This window comes from Protomyctophum parallelum (assembly GCF_964188405.1).
Source record: "Protomyctophum parallelum genome assembly, chromosome: 8".
Taxonomy (NCBI): Eukaryota; Metazoa; Chordata; class Actinopteri; order Myctophiformes; family Myctophidae; genus Protomyctophum; species Protomyctophum parallelum.
In genome coordinates this window covers 4,679,580-4,698,699 of record NC_139703.1, presented here as the reverse complement: position 1 = coordinate 4,698,699, position 19,120 = coordinate 4,679,580, and the positions used below count along the sequence as shown (strand labels likewise).

The 19,120-nt window shown below is 45.4% G+C and overlaps 1 protein-coding gene across 1 annotated transcript in view; it reads right to left on the bottom strand.

Annotated features, from left to right (window-relative positions):
* Positions 1-213: 213 nt before the first annotated feature.
* grip2b (glutamate receptor interacting protein 2b) overlaps positions 214-19,120 on the bottom strand; it is a gene marked incomplete at both ends in the record, with an annotated part of 157,677 nt that continues 138,770 nt past the window's right edge. Inside the window, 16 exon segments of the mRNA XM_083770795.1 lie at positions 214-363; positions 1,688-1,834; positions 1,914-2,189; positions 2,191-2,195; positions 2,657-2,774; positions 3,153-3,267; positions 4,013-4,174; positions 6,563-6,773; positions 9,086-9,225; positions 9,835-9,979; positions 14,075-14,220; positions 14,901-14,964; positions 15,891-15,971; positions 16,217-16,362; positions 17,580-17,766; positions 18,832-18,987. Of these exon segments, the coding sequence (XP_083626921.1) occupies positions 214-363; positions 1,688-1,834; positions 1,914-2,189; positions 2,191-2,195; positions 2,657-2,774; positions 3,153-3,267; positions 4,013-4,174; positions 6,563-6,773; positions 9,086-9,225; positions 9,835-9,979; positions 14,075-14,220; positions 14,901-14,964; positions 15,891-15,971; positions 16,217-16,362; positions 17,580-17,766; positions 18,832-18,987 (2,249 nt within the window).

Genomic DNA, 19,120 nt, shown 5'->3' with positions numbered 1-19,120 from the left:
TATGCAACTTCCTGAAACGTAACCGTTTTGGACATACAAGGTTTCCAACTGACAGCTACGGAATATTTTTACAGTGTACTTATGGTCTGGAGATGCAGATATACAGTATTATTTTTCTTTCTTTTTTTGAAAGTGTATGAATGGAGATGAAGTGAGTCCTGAACCTTGACCTTGTAGAGTGTGTGTGTGTGTGTGTGTGTGTGTGTGTGTGTGTTACAGGTCTAGTGTGTGCTGTAGAATGTTGTTATTGTCCTCCGAAACAAGGGGGTTTCGGCTGATTACCAACTCCAGTCTGTCTCCTGCCTCTGTTATGAGAGGAACCGCCAGACAACAGTCAAAGTCCCTGGTACGAACATGATTCACCTGGGTGGGGGGGAGAGAGAGAGATAGGGGGAGATACTGGTCAGTAGACTGCAGAGGGTTTTATTTGGAATGAATAGAGTTGGAACATCTCGGTTCCATCACATTTGGAACCGATTCCAGAACGGGTTTCATCTCACTGTCAGAGCTGGTTATGTGGACTTCACGTAACTCTGAGAGTACTGCAAGGGTATAATAATACAGACCTCTAAGGGCCCAATTGGTTTCCAAGTGCACACTCTCAGAGTTACAGACCTGTAAGGGTCCATTTGGTTTCCATGTGTACACTCTCAGAGTTACAGACCTGTAAGGGTCCATTTGGTTTCCATGTGTACACTCTCAGAGTTACAGACCTGTAAGGGTCCATTTGGTTTCCATGTGTACACTCTCAGAGTTACAGACCTGTAAGGGCCCAATTGGTTTCCAAGTGCATACTCTCAGAGTTACAGACCTGTAAGGGTCCATTTGGTTTCCATGTGTACACTCTCAGAGTTACAGACCTGTAAGGGTCCATTTGGTTTCCATGTGTACACTCTCAGAGTTACAGACCGGTAAGGGTCCATTTGGTTTCCATGTGTACACTCTCAGAGTTACAGACCTGTAAGGGTCCATTTGGTTTCCATGTGTACACTCTCAGAGTTACAGACCTGTAAGGGTCCATTTGGTTTCCATGTGTACACTCTCAGAGTTACAGACCTGTAAGGGTCCATTTGGTTTCCATGTGTACACTCTCAGAGTTACAGACCTGTAAGGGTCCATTTGGTTTCCAAGTGTACACTCTCAGAGTTACAGACCTGTAAGGGTCCATTTGGTTTCATGTGTACACTCTCAGAGTTACAGACCTGTAAGGGTCCATTTGGTTTCCAAGTGTACACTCTCAGAGTTACAGACCTGTAAGGGTCCATTTGGTTTCCATGTGTACACTCTCAGAGTTACAGACCTGTAAGGGTCCATTTGGTTTCCATGTGTACACTCTCGTTAAGATCCAAACGTACAACCAGTGAAACAAACATCCTGTCAGTACAGTATAGCACATTTTCAACCATTTGAATAATACTAGATTTGAAGGTCGGCACGTGGCCGTCAAATCTACTATTTACAGGTATATTGTGCTGATGGTCACCATACCACTACTTTAGTGCCCCTTTTGTGTACAATTTAGTTTTTTGTGCGACTTTATTGTCATGCCACACCCCTGAACAGATTTTGTACAAAGTTTGGTGCGGATCAGAGCAAGTCTCACATCAGGCAATTTGAATATAGGAATGCGTGTGTGTGTGTGTGTGTGTGTGTGTGTGTGTGTGTGTGTGTGTGTGTGTGTGTGCACCTGTAGGATGCGGTCGTAGGGTCTGAGCCCAGCACGGTGGGCGGGTCCATCTGTTCTGAGCATGTTTACATAAACTCCTTTCTCCATGAAGCCATCTGACACACTGAACCCAAACTCCTCACTCTCTGTGTCCTTCATTACTGTTACCTAGAGAGAGAGAGAGAGAGAGAGAAGGAATTAATTGGCATAACAACTAAATTGGAAGAAAAACAAAAGACAGACAGACCTTGTGCAGCTCCAGTGGTGTTGGAGACAGAATCTCCTGCATCTCCTCTTTGATACGTCGAGACTCCCATGTCCTCTCTGATACTCGCAGAGACGCCTTGGGCTGAGGGGACCGGGCGTCCTGACGCAGGTGGGCCTCCTGGTGCAAGTGGGCCTCCTGGGGCAGGTGAGCCTCCTGTTGCAGGTAGGCTTCCTGACGTAGGTGGGCCTCCTGTAGCAGGTGAGCCTCCTGCTGCAGGTAGGCCTCCTGACGCAGGTGGGCCTCCTGGTGCAGGCGAGCCTCCTGAAGCAGGTGGGCCTCCTGACGCAGGTGGTCCTCCTGATGCAGGTGAGCCTCCTGACGCAGGTGGGCCTCCTGACGCAGGTGGGCCTCCTGGCGCAGGTGGGCCTCCTGACGCAGGTGGGCCTCCTGATGCAGGTGGGTCTCTGGGTGGTATCCTTTTGGAATAAAAAGCACAGCTGAATGTTCCTTTTTGTGATATATAGGCACTGGTTTTGTGCAGTGGCCTAGTGGTTAGAAATAATGTTCTGTACCTTAAAGGCCACATGTTTGATCCCCACAACTGCTCAACAGTTTGATGGAAATGCATACAGAGATACATAGAAAATCTATGAAAACAGATATCCATAGAAGGGGGAATATAGTATGTAAAAATAGGTGGTGAAATGCAGGGGGAGTAGGATCCGTACCATGATGAATGTGGTCCTCCTCGTGCAGTTCTGTCCCCTGGTGCAGGTGGGTACCCTGGAGCAGGATAGAGTTTCTCCGCAGGGGGCTCATGTTGCTGTGGCTCAGTTCTGGAGGAGGCTTAGACACCCCGTCAACACCCAGACTGATGGCTGTTCCTGTCATGATGGAGGCCTGAAAAAGAAAAGATTTTGCAGAGCAGTTCTTTTTTTTTTTTTTTTTAAGATATATTTTTGCGGCTTACGCCTTTATTGATTTTGTAAGGGATAGAAAGTAGGCTGACAGGAAACGGGAGAGGGATGGGGGGATGACGTGCGGTAGGGGCCGTGTCGGGTCCGGGAGTCGAACCCGCGGCACACCGCGACTGGATCACCAGTCCGGTGCCCAGACCGTTACGCTACGGCCTGGGCCTGCAGAGCAGTTCTGACTGGTTAGGCTTCATGTGGTTATGTGTAAGCTAACGTGCTAGCTAATGTGCTAGCATGCCAACAGACCTCTAACTCATGGATAGGTTCAATCATTTTGCTATGTGAATGCTAACATGTGAATGACCTCGATCTCGCGGAGCAGTTCTGACTGGCCACACGTCTCCAGGTCTTCCAGTGCCTGACACCAGAAACTGTCCTCTGGGTCCAAAGGAACTCCGTCTGGATGGTGGCTGCCATACCTGGCGCACGCACGCACACAGGCACGCACACACACACACACACACACACACACACACACACACACACACACACACACACACACACACACACACACACACACACACACACACAATATGTTAAGTATATTATCATTAGAGTAGCCAAACTTTTTTTTTTTTACTTTTTTTCTCCCGGGTTTTAGTCATTACTCCAGTTAATTCCTCCCACTGCTTGCCTCTGCTGTTGTAACATACTGGCTCATCTGGCAGTGAGGAGCCCCAACAGCGAAAGCATAGTTCCTCTGGCTCACTGGCTAGTGAGCAGCCCCCACCTCGAGGGCATGTAGTTCATAGTGCATAATATAGTGACAGATCAACCTCCCTGACCGGCATCCATCCTCGAACATGACCAACTCTGCTATTCCGACGCACCGCCATTCCGATGTGCTCAATACTAACCATGTCCCTAATCCTAACGCTAACCGCACGCGGAAGCCTCGTAGTCGGAATGGCGGCGCGTCGGAATGCCACTCTGTTCCTGTTCTTATAGACACTCGACAAACTTGATGCACAGTGGTGGAATTTAACCTCTATAGACTCCCACTGTGTGAACGCCCATGTTCAGTGAATTTGACGTTAAAATCACTATTGATGATTATGTGTAGAGTTTGTATTGTGAAATGGGACATTCTGATTCTGCATAATGATACTTTAGCTGTAAAACATCTGAGTACTTCTTCCAGCACTATGGGGTGTGTTTGCTCACCCAGGAGCTTTGTTGTCCCACTCGTCCTCGCTGAAGCCTCCGTCACTGAAGGGGTAGTTCTTCCTGCGGCCAGGAGGGGGCGTGGAACCACGCTGCTGCTGCTTTGCACTGCGCCACTCGTGCGGGTGCAGGGCGATGCCCGCTGCTGCGCTCTGGTGGTGACTGTACGTACCTGCACAACAACCTCACTTTAATGTCTGTGAAAGTGTACACATTTGTATTTCTGTAGGCCTGTAAGTTGTGATGACATAAAGGATGACAATTTTATGAATGTCCATTTTTAACTTTAACTCTAAAGCCTCAGTTAAAAGAAGTTGCACTCCACTTTGCTTAGGACACAAGGCAGTTTATAGAAAGAAAAACAGGAAAAACAGCTATGGGTAGTAATTATTGGGTTATGTGTGTGACATTTACACGCTGGGCAAGAACTAGCCGGTTGAGTGTCTAAACGGAAATACCAGAATAAATAAAGCTTGTTATTACAATCAGAATCTGGGATTAGAATCCGATATAAAGGCAAGACAACGAGGGGGGCACCTTTTTACTGGCGGACCAACCACTTCCGGTTTATAGACACAGAGACGCTGATAGACAGTAGTATAGCGCAATCTCAAACCGAATCAATATAAACATTAAAAGACTGAGATCATCAGAGTGAACCGATGGATTTGAAGACGCAGATCTCCGTCCATGGCAGTTGGTGTGTTAAATTTCTAGTAGGATAAAACTATTAATTTGTGATTTCTCATTCACACAGATTGATAATTAGCGGTACAAAATGTCTACGTTTAAATAAATGTAAATCAAATGCATACAATAAAAGCTCCCAGTGTGCAAGGATTTAAAGACTATACAAATCATTCTTAAAGATGGAGTGCCACAATTTTTTTATTTTTCCAGTGTCTATGAGGTCACAGTACTTTATTAGATACCCTCGTTTTTATGTGCAATGGTGTATTAACTTTGTATTTAGGGTTTCTTCCTAAATGGGCCAATGAAATAAACGGGCCAATGAAATAAACAGTAATATAGTGACATCACACTATCAGCCCCTCCCCTAACCCGTCCCCCTTTATCATACAACTACAGCTGTGGGTGCGGCTTCAGTTCAGGTGGATCACCACCCATCACCACCCACCAGGCAAACCAGGCATACTTAATGAACTGGTGGGCGTGTCCACATAAAAGCATGATTTTAACAAATACTGTACACTTTTTGGAAAAAGTTCTTCCTCCTTATATTATATTAATAATACCTGATGCTCATGTTTTAGGGTGGCAAAAAATCGTGGCACTCCATCTTTAACCAATTCTGTACGGGAACCCATTTTGGTGTTGGCATCATGTTATGCTTTATCTATTGAAAAATAGCAGATCTACAAGCTCATATCGCGCCACTGAGTGGCGCGATACGAGCTTGTAGGTCTGCTATTTTTTGAAAAATCGAAGAACGACTGACATTTTTAGAATCTGATCTCAGGTCAGAATGGGTTCATCAGACCAGTGTGTGTCCAGTGGAAACCTCGTATGAATCTGATCTCAGGTCAGAATGGGTTAACTATAAAACCTAGGAAAAATAAAGAGGCAGGTGCACAGAGGTGTGGCCCGGTCTCCTGCGGGAGTTGCATTATGCTCAGTGTAAACAGGAACTGCGATGATGGAGTGTTCCAGCAGAGGTGCTAGATACTCTAACCCATTCTGACCTGAGATCAGATTCACACGAGGTTTCCGCCGGACACACACTGGTCTGATGAACCCATTCTGACCTGAGATCAGATTAAAAAAATGTCAGTCGTTCTTCGATAAAAAAAAAAAAAGCAGACCTACAAGCTCGTATCGCGCCACTCGGTGGCGCGATATGAGCTTGTAGATCTGCTATTTTTAAATAGCTAAAGCATAACATGATGCTGACACCAAAATGGGTGCCCGGTCAGAATGGGTTAAGGGTGCTTGACCCTGAACTGAAATAATAAAAAGGATATAAAAAAAAGAGAATAGTACGATGTTGATTTTGTTTTTATTTTAAAAAGTCAATTTCATAACTGTGTGGAAAAAATGTTGTATATAACAGACTGAAAGGCAAAGGACAAGTAAATGTACTAAATGTTAATGTTTTTGTATATTTTTCTTTTGTGGATGTTCTTTTGATGCTCGCTTTGATTGTAATAAATGTGTTAAACTTGTATTTTTGTGAAATGACAAAGGAACATGGATACTGTTCATTCAAGTGCTGTGGATGATATAAAATATTTGAAAAGGGAAGGGTGACTGCTGTTTAATTCTCAACTGTTCTGGATCTCATTATGTACATCACAAGGTTTGAGCTTTCTATCTAGCACCTCTGCTGGAACACTCCATCATCGCAGTTCCTGTTTACACTGCACCTCCGTGCACCTGGCCACACCTCCGTGCACCTTCCTCTTTAATTTTCCTAACATAAAACCAGGAAAATTTCCTCAATTTAACACACACACGTGAGCACGTGAGCACACGCACACACACACACACACACACACACACACACACACACACACACACACACACACACACACCTGGCTTCCATATCCTGCATCCAGTCCCGATCCATCCCAGGATTCCATAGCAGAGTCCACACTGGGCACGGTGATGCAATACAGTTCTTCTGACATATTATTGGTCCGCTGGCTGTCCGTCAAATCCAGCTCCTCCTCCTCTGGGTCACTGAGGTCATTCTCTGTGGTGTCGTCGACCTCTGACTCCGCCCCCTGCCTCATCTCCTCGTCTGACAGACACAATGACACCATCAGCATCATCATCATTACTACAGGAAAGCAGCCTGTAAATGCACATTGTTCTTGTTCGCTGATACACTCACTCCTGGTCTCGGGCTAGGACAAAAGGCTCTCAGTTCTGAACTCAGTACAATCCATACTCGGATTCCGATAACAAACTACACACCTTGGTAAAACCATTCTTATTCTTATTCTTAAACTATATAGTATCGTAGTGTGTGTGTGTGTGTGTGTGTGTGTGTGTGTGTGTGTGTGTGTGCGCGCATGCACACGTGCGTGCGTGTGTCTCTGTATGATGTTAACACCCCCCCCCCCATCCCTCACTCCTCTCCTCCCTGTCCTTTTCTTGCACGATTATGTTTGACTTTACTTTGATATTCTGCTGTATATAGAATATACTGTGAAGATGTTTACATAAAGTTAGTTGGCAGCCTAGCTATATATATATAATATAGGATATGCATGTGTAGGATGTTCTCTATTTATTTTTATTTTTGCTCTTAATTGTACCTTAGTATTTAATTTGATTTTTTAATCATTATTATTTATTGTTATTATCTATGCTGCTGTGCTGCCTTGTCTGAAGGAAGCAGAACAAAAATAAGTTTTAAAACGGAAGAGGAGAAAAATACGTTTTAGTCTTACAGTATGTACCTTTAAAGATGTAACAATCAGTGTTGGGGAGTATTAAGCTACATGTAGCTGAGCTACGTAGCTGAGCTACATTTTGCTGTAGCTTGTGGTATTTTAGCTACATTCATATTTGTGTACCTCGTCAAGTAGCTCAGCTACCTTTTGGGTAATTTTTTGTAGCTTAGCTACTCAAGTTACAAGCTACAATTTTGGGCAATAACATGAAAGAAATATATTAATTTTGACCATTGGTTGCTGTGTTAATTCTTGTACTAGAACCCCCTTTGAAAAATCAAGGACTGTTCCTTTTTCTGATTGCTTTGAGGGCATATCAGCACTTGACAGCTGCCTCTAATTGGCCTCTGATTGGCCCTGGTATCACAGGGTGGGAGGGGTCTCCCAGGGGGGAGCAGGGGTCTCCCAGAGGGGAGCAGGGTGGGGGGGTCTCCCAGAGGGGAGCAGGGGGAGGGGTCTCCCAGAGGGGAGCAGGGGGAGGGGGTCTCCCAGAGGGGAGCAGGGGGAGGAGGGGTCTCCCAGAGGGGAGCAGGGTGGGGGGGTCTCCCAGAGGGGAGCAGGGGGAGGAGGGGTCTCCCAGAGGGGAGCAAGGTGGGGGGGGTCTCCCAGAGGGGAGCAGGGTGGGGGGGTCTCCCAGAGGGGAGCAGGGGGAGGAGGGGTCTCCCCCAAGGGGAGCAGGGTGGGGGGGTCTCCCAGAGGGGAGCAGGGTGAGGAGGGGTCTCCCAGAGGGGAGCAGGGTGGGGGGTCTCCCAGAGGGGAGCAGGGGGAGGAGGGGTCTCCCAGAGGGGAGCAGGGTGGGAGGGGTCTCCCAGAGGGGAGCAGGGTGGGGGGGTCTCCCAGAGGGGAGGAGGGGTCTCCCAGAGGGGAGGGGTCTCCCAGAGGGGAGCAGGGTGGGGGGGTCTCCCAGAGGGGAGCAGGGGGAGGAGGGGTCTCCCAGAGGGGAGCAAGGTGAGGAGGGGTCTCCCAGAGGGGAGGAGGGGTCTCCCAGAGGGGAGCAGGGTGGGGGGGGTCTCCCAGAGGGGAGCAGGGGGAGGAGGGGTCTCCCAGAGGGGAGCAGGGGGAGGAGGGGTCTCCCAGAGGGGAGCAGGGGAGGAGGGGTCTCCCAGAGGGGAGCAGGCTGGGAGGGGTCTCCCAGAGGGGAGCAGGCTGGGAGGGGTCTCCCAGAGGGGAGCAGGGTGGGAGGGGTCTCCCAGAGGGGAGCAGGGGGAGGAGGGGTCTCCCAGAGGGGAGCAGGGGGAGGAGGGGTCTCCCAGAGGGGAGCAGGGGGAGGAGGGGTCTCCCAGAGGGGAGGAGGGGTCTCCCAGAGGGGAGGGGTCTCCCAGAGGGGAGGAGGGGTCTCCCGCATGTACATTCTCAATTTAACGCTGAAAAATAAAAAGTAGCTGAGCTACTTTGAGCTACTTTTTCCATGTAGCTGTAGCTTTACAAGCTACATCTCTCCAGGGGTAGCTATGTAGCTTGATCAAGCTACTGCCATGGTGAGCTACTTGTAGCTTTACAAGCTACGCTTTCAAAGTAACTTGCCCAACACTGGTAACAATAAAGTACAAGCTTGAACCATGGACCTTTCTAATGTAGTGGAGTGAAAGTACCCAGAACTCAAAGTACAAAAATCTATTCAATGTATTTTGTTGCTGTAAAAGGAGTAACTCACTGTCAGTGTGTTTCTTAATCTTCAGAGTGACCGTCTCTCCAGCGTTCTGCAGCAGGTGGATGGCCTCACTGAGTGGCTTCCCCTTCAGACTCACACTGTTGATGGCCAGGATCCTGTCCCCGACATGGATGGCCCCCGTCCTATACACCAACGCACACATTTACACGCACGCACGCACCGCGCGCGCGCACGCACGCACGCACGCTCACACAAACGTATAGTGGTGGAAGAAGTACTCAGATTTTTCTTTCTAAAAGTAGTATCACTATATAGAGACGGTTTTGAGCTCATAGATCTATACGATTATCTACGATAGATCTACAAGTTCATAGCACGCCACTCGGTGGCGTGCTATGAGCTTGTAGATCTGCTATTTTTCCAATAGCTAAAGTATAACAGAATGCTTGAAACACCAAAAGGGGTTCCAGCCCAAAATGGGTTAAAAGTGTTTGAAAGAAAACATCTATTCATCAATTAAATGGTTAGACTAGTTTGATGATTAATTGGTGTCAGCATCATGTTATGCTTTAGCTATTGAAAAATAGCAGATCTACAAGCTCATATCGCGCCACCGAGTGGCGCGATACGAGCTTGTAGGTCTGCTATTTTTTTTTTTAATCGAAGAACGACTGACATTTCTAGAATCTGATCTCAGGTCAGAATGGGTTCATCAGACCAGTGTGTGTCCAGTGGAAACCTCGTATGAATCTGATCTCAGGTCAGAATGGGTTAACTGTATGCAGGCCTACCTCTCTGCCAGGCCTTTCTTGGTGAGTCCAGAGATGATGATCGGGTCAAAGGGTTCCTCCGTTCCAGAGATGGTGATTCCCAGAGGACCTCCGTACCTCTTCAACTCTACTGTGTATATGATACACCCTGAGGTCTCCTGATCATCTATAACACGCACGCACGCACGCACACACACACACACACACACACACACACACACACACACACACACACACACACACACACACACACACACACCATCTTTATTTGCGTTCACATTAAACAAGAAATTCTTGAACACAAACAATAGTAGATGCACCCCCCACCCCCATTTTCCCTCACTGTATATTGTATCTTTTCCCTTTTTTGCTTCCCATATGATGAATTCCTGTTCTGTACTTTAGCTACATAGAAATGTCTATTTGTATGTCTCTAAATGTCTGTATGTCTTTAAATGTTTTGATGAATTGAACAATGTGGACCCTGTTGTAAACAAGTGTAATGCTTAATTGGGTCGTCCACTCACAGTTGACAGTCTTTGTATTGAGTTTGTGCTTAAAATGTACTGTAAATTCTACAAACTGTTAATAAATATTTCAATCAATCAATCAAAAACAAACTTGGGAAACTCAAAAGTATTTCAGGAATCAGGATACAGATCACGGGTATAGGAAGCATCGCCACATATGGTGAGTCGGTGACTGCCAATAATCACAGACACTGAACAGAATTTCAATTGGGCATACCTGCAATCTGCAGGCCTCTCACAACTGATTTATGGACATTACCGAGGCTTCCAAATATGAACACAAGCTGTTTACATTTGTGTCCAAGACATTGGTACGGAATGCCTCTTCCAGACTGTGGTCAAATGTACATGCCACTTATATATTACATTGTATAAAATTATGTTACACAAAAAAGCCAAAGGCTTGTTTCCTTTGTGGTCCATTAAACAACTACTACCAAAATGTGGAATGACCTACCAAAATGTATTATGGTTTGGCTGATTTTAAAATACAAATTTGAGCATAATATACAGTAGCTTAACTTAATTCCTGAACGCCTTGATGGTAGAATCCACCTTCCCCACCCCCTCTGAGTTTTATTCCTATATTTATTGTGTTGTATTGTATTTCTTTGTATTGTTTAATTGTTTACATATTATCTTTGCTGCTAATGTTGGATGGATTCGTGTTAACTTAACTGCAATTGACGAATAACTTTGTCATGTGGTGTTTTTCAGTGTTTACGATAGATATCGCTCTTCCGCAACTGTGACGGTTCCCTGTATATAGTCTGGTATAGGTTATGGTATATGGTATCTTATATTATGTGGTCTGGTGTAGCTTTATATATATATATTATAGTTATTATTCACTTTGTTTAGTTTATGGTTTCTGTAGGTCATTTGCTTTGCTATTCCTAATTCCCTTTCTCCTTGTGTTTCAGAGGATTGGGGAGCAGAGCTAAGGATGATGATGATGATCAATCAGCCAAGGGTCTGCACCTGGGCCCGGTGCCGACGCCCTATATAAGCCTGCCTCCCCAGTCCTTTCCTCAGTTCTGTTGTTTTCAGTTCTCCTTTGCTCCTCTCCCACCATGCACCTTTTTCAGCATTTATATACAATACATACAACATGCACACACATACATCTCACTCATTCATACACGCACTACACTACTGATTGCTGATTTCCACACCTCATCTGTTTGCTCTTGATTTGATTTGGTTTGATTTCATTCCTTATTTCGATTACTTAATACATTTATATTTCATTTGAGTACTGTGTCTCCCCACGGATAGGCACCCCTAGGCCAGGTTGTAACACAACCTGTGAGTGATCCTATAGGACTTCCCAAGAAGAGTACACCCGGAAATAATCTGATCAAAAAAAAATCCAGCTGGTTTAGTCTAATATTATAGAATTTATTTAAAAAATGTCTCTGCTTTCTGTTCCCAGAAGCATTTTTGGTGAAAACAAGCTATATTCAACGGCCAATAACTAAAGAACAGAACATTGAGGTGACACACTTAACCCCCACACGAAAGTATAGAGACGGGTCACGGGTCTTGATGATGTGTGGCCCTCCTGTAGTGACTTTGAGGGCCCCCTAGGGGTCCTGTTCTCCCTGTTGAAGACCAATTGTATATATGTTTCACCCTGATGTCACTTGATAATTCATGCACGCACGCACGCACACACACACGTCGCCCACATGCAGAAATTGTCTCACACTTGCGAGAGACATAAGTACAAATCCCCCCCCCCCCCCCCACACACACACACACACACACACACAGTGTTTAATGTTTAGTGTTAAAAGTAGGCCAGCAGTTAAACTCATCTGGAGACATACAGTAGGGGAGCCAGTTTCCATGGCAACGTGTGTGTGTGTGTGTGTGTGTGTGTGTGTGTGTGTGTGTGTGTGTGTGTGTGTGTGTGTGTGTGTGTGTGTGTGTGTGTACTTTACGACACGTGGCGAGCTTAGCAATTTTCGCTATTAAGAATAGAAATAAAATACATTTATTCTCATAGGAACACACGCATTGCCCATGACATAGCACTATACAAGCACGCAAACATTTTGAGTGTGCACATACCCAGGTATGGATGGACTAGTTATTATTATTTTGATTACTAATCGATACCCGGGGATTGTGCACACCCAAACTATATAAGGCTTTGCTTTTTCTTTTTAAAGAAAATAAAGGTTACACGTAGAAGAGCGCTGCTGCCCCGGTCATTTAAGACGCGTGTTCAAGTACCATACATGATGTGTAAATCATGTACATGATCAAAGCAGCCCTCAGCCTATAAACCCAACAGGAGGCAGATTTTATTAAACATTTTCTTTTTATATTACTCCTTCGTTTTTCTTATTAGCAATTCCAAACATTGCTGCTGGCCCACAATAACCTACCTGGGCTGCATGGCCGTATACAGGAACACCTGTGCTCAGAGGATCACTTTTTCTAGTTATTATTTATTGTAATTAATCAAAGAAAAACAAAAGTTAACAATGCCACCTTGTGATCAAAACAGCAGCTGGAACGGGCCATCAATTAGTTGAGTTCCAGCAGGTTCCTTACTTCTGATGTTTTGTCTATAGTATGGAGAAACTGTATGAATGCTGTGACTGCCCCTGGGCCTACTATGGTTCTGTGTGTGTGTGGCTGTGCCTGCAGTGCTGGATTGGAGGGCGGAGCCAGAGATGATTATAGGGGAGACACCTGGCCATTGTGTCTCCAAACACTATTTAAGAGACCTGCTATTCAGATCGGCCTTTCTCCACAGGCTGCAGGGGCGGCCGCAGGAGAACACCCTTGTTCATTTCTTTGTTTTGGTTCTAGATTTTGGGCAGCATGTTTCCCTGCCAAGTTAAGTTGGAAACTTTGATTCAGTTCATTGTCTCCACCAGGCCGAAGGCATGGGGGGAGAGTATGTTTTGCACTCCGTCTGTCCGTGTGTCCGTCCGTCCGTGTGTCCGTGAGCAGCTAATCTCGGCCACCGTTAACCCGGTCGATGCCACATTTTGCACACACACTCCCTGGATGCCAACGATGAACCTCTGCCCCAAACTTTCCAGAACGGCCTGTTATAGCGCCACCAGGAGGCCGCTTTGTGCAAAACAAGTTTTTGCACAGTACACCTACAGATTTTGTCCAAACATCGCGCAAATTGGTACAGTCTCTCTAGAGCCATTCAACGAAACGTGTCTTTCAGATTTCTCAGACTCCATCCTGATAGGTTAAGATTGGCTTCCAAAGTTCACAGGAGTGCTCAGTTTCAAACAAAATGCTGCAAATCACACATCGCGTGATTTCCGTGAAATTGTGCACGCACATTCCCACTAGGCCGAGGACGAAATGCCACATGAACAATTTCAACTCAGCCTCAAGGTGGCGCTATAACTGGCCGAAAAGTGTTTTTACCTCTAACTGCACGGATCTGTGGATAATTTACTTTTGTTGCCCTTTTATCCAACCACCAGATGAAGGCAAGCTGCAATGTCCTACATTCCTATCCTGGTGGAGACCTGTGCCCAGAAGGGCACTTTTTCTAGTTAGTTACTATTTCACAATTTATTTTTTTGGATTGTCCTCTGGTGTGGTTTCCCCTTCTTCTTTATGGCCTCAGAGCCAGCCATAACAATGCATACATGGATAATTGGATATATGTAATACATGGTTTACATTTTTGTAACCACACACACACACACACACACACACACACACGCACACGCACACGCACACACCTGAGTTGTCTTCATCTTTGCGTATCTTCAGTTTGACCAGGTCCTCACATTGCTGCAGGATGTGTTCTGCATCTTCTTTAGAGCAGTTGTCCAACCTGACATTGTCTATGGTCAACAACTTATCACCTGGTTCCAATGTGCCCGTCCTACAGAGAGAGAGAGAGAGCTGGCAGGCATAGTTTGTAACTTTGCCCTGTTTTTGAATAATATGTATACAGTAGGCTATATACGTGTATACAGTATATATACATACATATATATATATATATATTACACATAATTTCGTAAATTAGAAAAATCACACCCGTGTGAAGTGAGGGGCACTCTTATCATTGTACATCATCATGATGTAAAATAGACACTATGCCTAATTTGCTCAGCCACTATGACGTAAAATTCTCCATTCATTGCCAATGGGAATTGAATGTTTGAAGAAGTTGAAGATCGGGAGTGGCTTACTGTCGGTATCAGCCGGTAACACGTGGGAGTCTGTCCCCGTTACAATGCGCTAGACCGCTGGGAGATGGATTGCTGAGGTGGAGCGCCACATCTACCATCAGCTCCCAGTACTTCCCGCACGACTTGCTGCACCAAACTGTGCTACTCCTATGCTGAGTTGGTGGTGCCCGGGATCGACCCCATGGACGTGTGGTCCAAAGGGATCGACCCCATGAACGTGTGGTACAAATAATAGACACAATGCCTATTTTGCTCAGACACTATGTCGTAAAATTCTCCATTCATTGACAATGGGAATTGAATGTTTGTGTAAGACAAAGTTTGTGAACAAGGAGGGGCTAGTGCCCCTCAAACATATAGAATGTACCTGTGAGCCACGCTAGCCTTCTTGATGTCTGAAATGATGAGGGATTCTCCTGATTTCTTACTGTCTGTGGAGGAACATGACACCGTCATCAAGCCACACCAAAGTGGAGACTGAAGACAGTTATATATAGACAGCATTTATATTGCGCCAGAGTGCTTTACATTGAAATGTACTTCACATTCACCGATTCACCAGCCTGCTCATTGGGTAACCTAAGATCTAAACTCTCGTAGATGTATTTCTCTACGAGAGTTTAAGTGCTCTCACCCCTGTGCACACTGCAGACACACCATTTCAGAATTAGCAACTCCGGACATGTACAAATGCAAAATATAAGGAGCCACAAATGATAGAGAGGTGGAAGGATTTTAGTCCGTAGTAGTCAATAAAGAAGTGTTTTAGTGGCCAAAAGCCATTTCCCCCTCCTCGTTTACTTCCTGTTTATGTTGAGCGTGATTCCGGACGGGAACAGTTAGTGGTTCAGTGTCTTGCTCAAGGATACTTTGATGCTTAGCCAGGAGGAGCCGGGAATCAATCCTGGAACCTTGAGATTCCATAGACGGCCACTCTACCTCCTGAGCCACTGTTATTGCCCATTCTGACCGGGCACCCATTTTGGTGTCGGCATCATGTTATGCTTTAGCTATTTTTGAAAAATCGAAGAGCGACTGACATTTCTAGAATCTGATCTCAGGTCAGAATGGGTTAATCAGACCAGTGTGTCCCCAGTGGAAACCTCGTATGAATCTGATCTCAGGTCAGAATGGGTTATTGCCCCAGTTACTGTACGAGACACTATAGTGATTGCACTTCAAGTTCTACAACAAAACCAGTCTGCATGGACCTGATTGACCAGCAGATGGCACCATTTCACCATGCTACATTAACACAACACAACCAGTGGTGGAAAGTAAGCACGTCTTACCACTAATAGTGAGTCAAAGTAAGCATGTCTTACCACTAATATTGAGTAAAGTAAGCATGTCTTACCACTAATAGTGAGTCCCAGCTCCACTCCTCTCTTCTTGGGAAGTTTGACATGGAAGGTCCCACTACTGGGAACCACTGACTCTAACACACACACAAATGCACGCACACACGCACACACACACACACGCACACGCATCAACTGATGGCGAGAAAACGCTAATGTTACTACAACCACCAAATTGAGACGATTACCAATCGTCCGAGAGAAGAGAAGAGAAGAGAAGAGAAGAGAAGAGAAGAGAAGAGAAGAGAAGAGAAGAGAAGAGAAGAGAAGAGAAGAGAAGAGAAGAGAAGAGAAGAGAAGAGAAGAGAAGAGAAGAACCAACCTGCCACATCAAACTCTATCTCCAGTGTGACCTTATTGGTCAGAGCTGCATCTCGGAGCAGCTGATTGGCTTCCTCCAGCGTTCCATCCTCCGTAGCGATTCCGTTGATTGACAGGAGGCGGTCCCCCACCTGCAACAGGCCACACCTACAGGAAGTGTAACCATGGAGATGTCAGACGAGTGATAGTGTTCTACATCGATATAAAAATAAATCCCACCCGTGTGAAGTGAGTCTAATGACTAGCGAGGCCCACCCCCGAGCCAGGTGCTAAAGCAGGGGTTTGGGCTGTATTAGGTTTTTCGTTCTTGCATTCAGCCAATTGAATGTAGACAGGGTGGAGCTTGGTTGAATCTAGTTGTAGACCAATATCATGCATGTCAGAACTAAATGGTCAAGCTAGAAAAGCTTTTCTGAGCGTGTCCCTTTGTGTGTGTGTGTGTGTGTGTGTGTGTGTGTGTGTGTGTGTGTGTGTGTGTGTGTGTGTGTGTGTGTGTGTGTGTGTGTGTGTATGTGTGTGTGTGTGTGTGTCCGTGTCCCTTGTGTGTGTGTGTGTGTGTCCGTGTCCCTTGTGTGTGTGTGTGTGTGTGTGTGTGTGTGTGTGTGTGTGTGTGTGTGTGTGTGTGTGTGTGTGTGTGCGCGTGTACGTGTGTGCGTGTGCGTGTGTGTGTGTGAGTGTGTGCACGCACACACATACAGCAGTGGATAGATGCTAACTGATTTGAGTGCATAGCGTTTCTCTGCACCCTTTCCCTTCAGGTCATGTTGTCCCTTCCATTAGCGCCCACGCTAACAACCACACTAATTACACACAGCTTCCAGTTAGGAAGCCATAAACTGCTTCCTCCATGTCCAGTAGAGAGAATAATTTGAACATTATTACAGCCCACAGTGATATTTTTACACCAGCTCACCATCTTTGTTTGTTTGCGTGTTTTGTTTAGTAGGCAATTATTTTTTACACCCCTTTCTCCCCAATGTATGCCAATTAATTCCGGAGGACACAACAGGCGCTGCTGTAGTGTCCTCCTGACCTATTCAACATTCCCAGCTCGCGCCTGCCAGTCCGTCCGCTCCCAGTCCGTACTGCCCTACAGAACCAAAGTATATATGTTTTTGGACACACCGACTTATTTGTATATCTCAAAGGTCAAATTATAGTCTTTGTGATTTTGGGGGGAAGAACAGATATACAATAGCCTATAGTGGTCCAATTATTGGTAACATTTGTATACTCTGAGTTACTAGGGTCCTTGAAATTAAAGCGTTAACTGGAACAGAGCCTTAATAGCCATTAATATCACTGGTAACACCTGTGAAGGAAGTAAGGAAGGTGTGTGTGTGTGTGTGTGTGTTACATGTCACCTCTCAGCAGGGCTGTCCGGTTCGATGAAGCGGATGAGGGGAGGAGCCGACAGCGTCTCCGTGGCAAAGATGCCCCCCTGAAGCTGCACCCCGAAACCATTCAGAGGGTCTCCTTCCAGGACCACCTCACTGGTCTCCACATGGACCACCTGACCCCCGGCACCCAATGAACTGCTAGATAATGACACTGTGAGAGAGAGAGAGAGAGAGAGAGAGAGAGAGAGAGAGAGGACACTATAAGTAAAGCACATTTCAACCATTCAATTACATTTTACTACAACAACAATTAAGAAGTCTACGCAATTAGAGAATGTAGATTTTATTTTGCCTATTATCACTCCTATAGACATGTGGTATAGCCTACCACATCAATACAGCATGGAATTTTGGACAACATCATTCTTATTCAGAAACAACAAAATATTCTAAGACACATTTTGGGTCTGAGAAGCTAAAAGTCATCAAATGGTGGTCCGTGGCTTAAATGCTGAATGAATAGGGCTTCGCCCCATGCACCCTACAGTAGCTGGCGATGTGAAACAAGCACTCCCTTAAAACGTGTCTCCTACGGAAACAATATTACGCCACGTGTAATAATTATTGCATTATAAGTTGCATTATAGCAACTTATAATGCAACTTTACATCTAATGGAAGTTCAGTGGAGTAGTCTGGGTTGTTAGAAAGTGAAAACTGCTCAGTCACAAGTGTGTGACAGTTTGAAAGAGAAGTTAATTCATCTTCATAACAAACTGCTTAGTCGATTTTTTTTTATTCTGCAGATGAGTTGCCTAAATATCCTAAGCATTAAAGGGATTGTTCATAATTTTTTAACTTATTGTTAAAAAACTTAAGTTGTATGAAATACTTGCCATTAATATAGTGGTTGCAACTGTATTAATTGATTGCCCGAATCCCGTGGTGGGAGTTCTGCTCTGGTTTTAGTGAATATTAAGTAGTTCCGGTCATTTTGTGGGGGGCACTGGGGCCACGCATTAAATGTAAATTAATACACAAAACTAGCATCATTTGTATTGTTGACCTATTTTAAAATATAGCACAACTTTCGTTCAACTTTGACCCTCAACCCCTCTATCACATGGAACAAATGTTGCACTATTAGGTAGAAATAGGTCAACAATACAAATTACGCTGGCTTTGTGAATGAATTTACTTTTAATGCGTGGCCCCCTGCATGCCCCCCCACAAAATGACTCTATATGTATGTAGGCTCTTTCTTTCTTTGAGCTTACATGAGCTTTTATGCTCTTTCTTCCTCTGGCGTCGCTTGAACAGGGAGTTGCGAGGGCTCATGGGAGCTGTAGTCCTAGGCAAGGTGCTGGTGCTCTGAATGCTCTGAGCTGATGTAGTCGTAGAGCTGGGAGAAAAACTGGCTGCTGCTACTAGAGCTATAAGGAAGGAAAGGAAGGAAAAAAGGGGAGGGAGGAAATGAATAGTAAGTATACACTAATTGAAATACTTTTTTTTATAGTTATCCCATTCTGACCGGGCACCCATTTTGGTGTTGGCATCATGTTATGC